Source organism: Dipodomys ordii, unplaced genomic scaffold (genome assembly GCF_000151885.1).
Source record: "Dipodomys ordii isolate 6190 unplaced genomic scaffold, Dord_2.0 Scaffold95, whole genome shotgun sequence".
NCBI lineage: Eukaryota > Metazoa > Chordata > Mammalia > Rodentia > Heteromyidae > Dipodomys > Dipodomys ordii.
The window spans coordinates 4,971,851-4,979,897 of NW_012267311.1; the positions used below are offsets into that span (position 1 = coordinate 4,971,851).

The 8,047-nt window shown below is 39.0% G+C and overlaps 1 protein-coding gene across 1 annotated transcript in view; it reads left to right on the top strand.

Annotated features, from left to right (window-relative positions):
• Melk (maternal embryonic leucine zipper kinase) overlaps positions 1 to 8,047 on the top strand; it is a 112,908-nt gene that overhangs the window by 62,692 nt on the left and 42,169 nt on the right. The window contains exons 12-14 of the mRNA XM_013026582.1: positions 1,211 to 1,442; positions 3,408 to 3,504; positions 4,999 to 5,167. Of these exons, the coding sequence (XP_012882036.1) occupies positions 1,211 to 1,442; positions 3,408 to 3,504; positions 4,999 to 5,167 (498 nt within the window). The remainder of the gene's footprint in view (positions 1 to 1,210; positions 1,443 to 3,407; positions 3,505 to 4,998; positions 5,168 to 8,047) is intronic.

An 8,047-nucleotide genomic window follows, 5' to 3' on the forward strand; every position in this document is an offset into this window, starting at 1 on the left:
ACTTCCGGCTTTTTTCTTTTTGCTTATGTGGTGCTGAGGAATCGAACCCAGGGCCTCGAGCATGCAAGGCAAGCGCTCTACCATTGAGCCACCTTCCCAGCCCCATGAGCCTTTTCTTTAAGATAGAAATTAGGTTTGCTTCCTCCAGCCTTCTGGGACACAAACAATTTGAGACTATCTTGAACTAAATTTAGAATTTAAGTTTCTGAGCTGGATGCTGGTGGCTTATGCCTATAATTCTAACCACTCAGGAGACTGAGATCCAAGATAGCTCAGGAATGAAAGTCCATGAGACTCTTTATCTCCAATTAACCACCAGAAAAAGAAGGGGAGTTGTGGCTCTGAATGGTTGGGCGTTAGCCTTGAGTAAAATTGCCAAGGGACAGTTCTCAGGCCCTTAGTTCAAGCTGGTACCATGCATTTACTTTGAATTTGAGCCCTAAACTTATGTCCAGTGTTTACTCACACATTAGAGGAGACCTGCCCTATCTAGAACCAAGGCCCAAACATACTATCCTTCTGACTTTCTTGAAAAACTTATTTCTATTTAATGTGCACTTTTATCTTAGTTATGCCCCTGATGGCATGACATGAGAACTTTGGCTCCAACTCATCACATTGCAGTCATAGGTTCTTACGGTTTTTAAAACCAACGTTGCAGGTCATCAGAAGTAGTAAGTAGATGCCCTTTGGGCAGCACACAGTCTTGATTTGGATTTCTGCTCCTATTTTTAGTTTGACCTCTGAGAATTTTTCCTATTCTTTTATTAGCTCAGCTATAAATTTTAAGAATTAAAAAATTTCAAATTAATTTCTTTTAAAGAGTATTGTAGCATGTTTTCTGCCCTGATCACTAAATAAACTTTTGTTTTTGGTATATACTAGAGGCAAACCATAAAAATCTAGGTACTGGAAGTACTTTTAGAAATTATTTGGGGCTCTATTTCTTAAGATTCTCGTTATGCTTAAATACTTGGTCAGAAATATATGGAAAATTACCTGTCAATGAAAGAGACTAAAGTGGTCTACCTGTGCAAAAGAGAACTGAATATACCTTTTTAAATTTCCTGGTATTTCCAATAATACACTCTTGATAATATTTAATTTTAATAAGAACAACTTAAGGTAATTTGCAAGTGATTAAGGCATGTTATAAAGAAATTGACTTTTCTTCTTCAGTATGCTTTATCTAGTAACTTTATTCTTCCAGTTTACCAAGCAATGGACAGAATCAAATGGTCTAGAGTCGAAATCATTAACTCCAGTATTATGCAGAGCATCTGCCAATAAGTTAAAGAACAAAGAAAATGTATACACTCCTAAGTCTACTGTAAAGAATGAAGAGCATTTTATATTTCCCGAGCCTAGGACCCCAGTTAATAAGAACCAGCATAAAAGAGAAGTTCTAACAACACCAAATCGTTACACTACGCCCTCAAAAGGTATTTGCGTTTAATGATTTAAAAATTTCAAATGTCATTATTCTTACTGTATTAAATACCATATACTGGGTGGGAAACTACTAACAATACTGTTTATAGAATTCACATTACCTTACTGTGTTAGTTTGAAGTATATTACTTAGCTTTTAAATTTCTTAAATGAAACCTTTTCACACTCCCACAATCGAGTCATAGAGCCATGGGATATCAAAACTGAAAAGCAGGCTAGAGCTTATCTATATCAACTTCTGTATTCAACAGTTTAGAAATGTGAGACTCAGAGAAATGTAATGATTTTCCCAAGGGCATGTGTCCAGATTCAGGTCTTGCTTGCTCACTTACCCCTATGTAGAATGACTCAAACCCAAGTCTCTCTCTGCTTTAAGTAGTTTATGTATGAAGCAGTTCATGAATACAATGCATCTTGATCAATATCACTGCTTTAATCATTTTCCCCCATCTCTCCCAACCCTATTCCTCCTCTCAAATGTTCCTTTCATTTTTGATGGTTTTTATTTATTTATTTTTTTTTGGGTCCGGTCGTGGGGCCTGAACTCTGGGCCTGGGCGCTGTCCCTCAGCTCTTCAGCTCAAGACTAGCACTGTACCACTTGAGCCATAGCGCCACCTCCTGTATAACTCAGTGGGTGGTAGTTGTATCTCTATACCTAGAGGTGAAGACTTTTTCATAGGTGTTTCTGATTGCTGTCATTTTCTTTAAAAATTTTTATTGTTATTATAAAGGTGATATATAGAGGGGTTATAGTTACATAAGTCAGGTAAATGCTGGTTTTTTATTGTTATAAAATTTGGAAGAATAGACTTTTATAGTTACAAACCAAACCCTCAATTTCTTTGTAGAAACATGATGTTAAAGCTAGGCACTATTGATTTACACCTGTAATCTCAAGCTACTTAAGAAGCTAAGATCTCAGACCATGGTTCAAAGCCAGCCTGGGCAAACAAATCTGAGAGACTCTTATCTTTACTAGCAAAAAGCCAAAAGTCATGTTGTTGTTCAAGTGATAGAGTACCAGCAAAAAAGCCAAGCAAGAAATGAGGCCCTAAGTTCAAGCACAAACCAACCCACCTTTCAGTAGCCCACCATCAACAAAATGATGTCATATTTTATTATTATTTAGTAAATATCTCTAAAGTGTATAAAACTTTCAGTTAATCAGTGGTAACCAGATTTCTTATAGCCTATCAGAATAAAGCACAAAATTCTAGAATAGGGAATAAAAAAACAACAAAGCTCACACCTCAAATAACTTGTCAAGCTTTCATAGGGGATTTGTCTTTTTGCTTAATGAGTTGAGTAGGATTGTGATTTGAATTAACACCTTTTTTTTTTTTTTAATTGTTGGTTGTGGGGCTTTAACTCAGGGCCTGGACACTTTCTCTGAGCTTTTTCTCTCAAGCTATCATTCTACCTCTTTGAAACTCAGTGCTGTTTCTGATTTTCTGGTAGTTAGTTGGAGATAAGAGTCTCACAGACTTTCCTGCCCAGGCTGGCTTTGAACCATCATCTTCAGATCTCAGCCTCCTGAGGAGCTAGGATTATAGGTGTGAGCCACCAGTGCCTGTCAATCAATAACTTTTAATATAATGTCAAAGTCATAAATTGAGCACTTTCAAAATACAAATGACTCTAATTTGTAGAGGAGAGCCATTAATCATGAAATCTACATTTATATGATCTATATGTACATAAAATATTTATAGTATAGTAAGTATGACCTCACTTTACAGTAGAATAATAGATCCCTATACATTAAAGGCAAAATAATTTTGCTTTTACTATAATTCACATGGCAACATTTCTTTAAATAGGTATTTTAATTTCAGTGGCCAAATAATTACAGCATTTCTGAGTTATTGAATGAGATGATGTATTCATTATTGATAGAAATTTGGGGACCATAATATTGCCAACTACATATAGTTTGTATTTGTTTCCTAATAGCTAGAAACCAGTGCCTGAAAGAAACCCCAATTAAAACACCAGTAAATTCAGCAGGAACAAACAAGCTAACGACAAATGTCATTAGCCCTGAAAGGCGGTAAGTGTTATTTTTCAGACTCTTTGTTCTTTAGTGTATGTAATGAGACTGTTCTTTTCATCTATAATATACCTGATTAGGAGAACCATGACATAGATGCTGTTGAAGACTAGAGAAATGTCTGCGTGCAGACAGTCTGAGATCATTACTGAAGATACTGCCCCTGCTTTAAAGGGTGGAATCATGTAACTGAGCACCAGTGGTTTTGGCATGTTAAGTACAGCAAGCTGGGAAGAACTGGTTTTTCTTCCTCCTTTTTGCTGTATAGTATAGGCATCTACTATAGATAGCATTCCATAAATAGTAGAGGCACTGTCCAATTGATCTTGATTGGATTGAGACGTGTCTAGATTAGAAAAGCATCCCTGAGTGTGTCTATGAGGATGTTTCCTGAGAATAAGGGGAAAAGAACCACCCTGAATGTGGACTACACTGTCATATAGGTTCGAGGTCTAGATGGAGTAAAAGAGGAAAAAAAAGAAATTCAGTACTATAGGCTCTCTCTGTACTTCCTAGCTACCATAAAGTGAGCTGCTCTGCTGTATCACACCCTCCCTGCCATGATAGACTGAAAACTGAAATTTCAAGCCAAAATATAATTCCTTCCCTTCTTTTCTCCCTCTCTCCTTCCCTCCATGTTTCAGTGCTTGGGGTTGTGCTTGCTAGAAAGGCATTATACCACTTGAACCATATCCCAGCCCTTTTTGCTTTAGTTGTGCATTTTTTTTTTTCCTGTGTTGGTACTGGAGCGTGAACTTGACCTGCTATTCCTTAGCTTTTTTTACTCAAATCTGGCACTCTGCCACTTGCCACAACTCCACTTCTGGCTTTTTGGTGGTTTATTGGAGAGTCTCATGGACTTTCCTGTCTGGGCTGGCTTTGAACTGTGACCTTCAGATCTCATCCTCCTGAATAGCTAGGATTATAAGCATAAGCCACCTGTGCCTGGCTGCTTTAGTTATTTTTTTAGAAAAGGTCTCTCATATTTTTGTGTGGCTTGTGTTGACCACTATCTTTCTTCTTAAGTCTTATACATTGCTGGGATGTCAGGGCCCTTCTCACTTTTTGGGCTGTTCTTGAACTCATCTCCACCTTTTTACCTCCCAAGTAGGAGAGATAGCAGGTATTAGCTTCTATATCCAGCCTTTTCCTTTTAAATAGTTTCTTTCAGGTTGTCATAGTGATAAAATGTCTGATTAACACTATATTGACTGTGTTAAACAGTATCTGTGTTAGTCAGACAACACTTTCCTATTGAATGAAAAGTTCTGAGGCATCAGTGATCCTTCCTTGTCTTTTATAACTTTTAAAGCTTGATCCATTTTGGGTCCCCTCTAGAGAGAGATGACTTTAGTCCTCCCTGGGGAGGAGTAAGATGATCTGGGCCTGGCACACCTGAATGAAGTACAATTGAGTGTAAAGGGACAAAAGCAGGGTCTGTGAGGACTCTAGCAGGCAGAAGGCCCAATGTTACTTGTGCTTTGTTGTTTTAAGGTGCCGCTCAGTGGAACTGGGTCTCAACCAAGCACATTTGGAGGATACTCCAAAAAGAAAAGGAACCAAAGTGTTTGGGAGCCTTGAAAGAGGACTGGATAAGGTTATCACTGTGCTTACCAGGAGCAGAAGGAAGGGCTCCTCCAAAGATGGCCCAAGAAGGCTAAAGGTAACAAAACTGTAGTTCTTTAACATGAGTTTCAGAAAACTGCTAATTCTTCTCCTCCCGACCTCCTCCCCACTTCCCTCTCCTCCCTCCCTCTCCCCATTCCCTCTTTTCTGTCCTTTCTTTCCTACCTCCCTCCCTCCCTTTCTGTCACCTCTCTTCCCCTTTTACCTCTAATCCTCCTCCTCTCTCCTTTCTTCCCTTCCTTCTCCCTTCTTTCCTTTTTCTCTCTCTTCCCTTTTATTTTAAAAAAGAAATTGGTATTTTTAATTAATTTATTCAGTTAATGTGCACCTTTGTGTGTGTGTATGTGTATGTGTGCGCACACGCACATGCATACATGCATGCCAGTCCCAGGACTTGAATTCAGGGCATGGGCACTGTCCCTGAGCTATTGTGCTCAAGACTAGTGCCCTACCACTTAAGAGCCAGAGTGCTATTTCTGGCTTTTTGGTAGTTAATTGGAGATAAGAGTGTCACAGGCTTTCCTCTCCATCTGACTTCAAACCTTGATCCTCAGATCTCAGCCTGCTCAATAGCTAGGATTACATGTGTGAGCCACAGACACCTGTCTAATGTGCATGTTTTTAACATTACATATATGCCTATTCCTATGCAGTGAGCTTTAAGAATGCTTAAGTAGTCTTAGTATGGTGGCTCACACCTGTCATCCTAGTTACTTACATATTGAGATAGGATCATGGTTTGATGCCAACTCTGATAGAAATATTAATGGGATCCTATATTGACCAATAAAAATCTGAGCGCATGCCCGTCATATCATTTATATGGAAAAGCAAGAATCTACTAGAAAATAATGAAAGTTGTAATGAAACTTAAAAAACTTGAGTTTAGGGCTCAGTGGTAGAGCGCTTGCCTTGTATGCCTGAGGCCCTGGGTTCAATTCCTCAGCACCACATAAGCAAAAAGAAAAAAGCCAGAAGTGGCGCTGTGGCTCAAGTGGTAGAGTGCTGGCCTTGGGACAGTGCCCAGGCCCAGAGTTCAGGCCCCACTACCAGATCCCCCCCCAAAAAAAAAAAACAAACAAAACTTTTAATCTTGAAGTTTTTTGAGTTTCTTGGGTATGTGGCTTAGTTCATTTATAGTGTCTCACCTTTCTTCTGGGACTCCTGTTATAAGTATATTGGCACAATTGGAGTCATTCAGTTCTCTGAGGATCTTGTACATTTTTCTTTTCTTTCCTTCTCCCCCCACCCCCTGGTCCTGGGGCTTGAACTCAGGGCTTGGGATCTGTCCCTGAGCCTCTCTGTGCTCAAGGCTAGCACTCTACCACTTGAGCCACAGCACCACTTCTGGCTTTTTCTGCGTAGTGGTACTGAGGAATCGAACCCAGTACTTCATGCGTGCTTAGTTGGGCAAGCACTCTACAGCTAAGCCACATTCCTAGCCCCCTTTTGTTTTTTTGGTTCCTCAGATCAGATCATTTTTATTAACCTATTTTCCAATTCCTTCATTCCCTTTCTTACTACTGGAAATGTTGAACTACTATAATGGATTTTTTTCATAAATATTGTACATCTCAACTCCAGAATTTCTGAATGGTTCATTTAATTTTCCATATTGACACTTTTCATTTGTTTTTTTTTTTCACTTTTCATTTGTTAAGTCATTGTTCTTATACTTTACTTCAGACTTGAAGTTCTTTTATTCTTTGGGTATATTTAAAAATTAATGCCATAGAGGAACTCACTAGACGCTATGTTGAAAATGAACTATACAACTTAGGGGTAAGAATAAGAGGGAAAAACTGGGAGAGTGAGGGAAGGGGTGAAATTGTCCAAAAAGAAATAGACTCTTTACCTGATTTGTATAAATATAACCTTTCTGTATATTTCCTTTATAATAACAAAAAAATTAAAAATTGATTTAAAGTCTTTGCCCAGTTCAGACTTCAAACTTTACTACAGAGCTATAACAAAAACAGCTTGTAGCTACTGGCACAAAAACAGGTCCAAAGACCAATGGAGCAGACTAGAAGATCCAGAAATAAAGCCATATACTTATAGTTATCTGATATTTGAAAAGGGACCCAAAAATATACATTGCAACAAAGATAGCCTCTCCAACAGTTGATGTAAGGAAAACAACAACCATTTTTTTTTGTAGAAAACTAAAATTGGATCCTTGCTTTATAGCCTAGTGTGGCCTTGAACTTGTCATCCTCCTGTTTTGTACTCCTGAGTTACTAGGATTTCAGGTGTGCAGCCCTATGGTTTTTTGTTGTTGTTGTTGTAGTTTTTTGGCTGGTTCTAAGGCTTGATCTCTGGGCCTGGGTGCTGTCCCTGAGCTCTGCAGCTCAAGGCAAGCATTCTACCACTTGAGCCACAGCACGACTTCTGGTTTTCTGATGGTTAATTGGAGATAAGTGTGTCACAGGCTTTCCTGCCTTGGCTGGCTTTGAACTGCAATCCTCAGATCTCAGCCCCCTGAGTAGCTAGAATTACAGGCGTGAGCCACTGGCGCTCAGCCTCTGCAACCCTTTAATACATTTTTATAGGCTCATTTTTCTTTTCTTCTATGTGCTGGTCGTGGGGTTTGAACTTAGGGCCTGAGTGCTGTCCCTGAGCTTTTTTTGTTCAAGGCTAATTAATGCTTTTACCACTTGAGTCACAGCTCCACTTCCAGCTTTTGGGTGGTTAATTGGAGATAAGAGCCTCATGGATTTTCTTGCCTGGGCAGGCTTTGAACTGAGATCCTTTTATCTTAGCCTTGTTAGTTGCTAAGATTACATGTGCAAGCCACTAGCACTTGGCTAGGCCCATTTTTCCTTGAGCTCTGGTATTTCTTTAAGGTGTTTGTGTTAAGGGTTAAAGACTTGGATTGGGTTGGATTGAGCCTTTTCTTTTTGGTCCGGTCATGGGG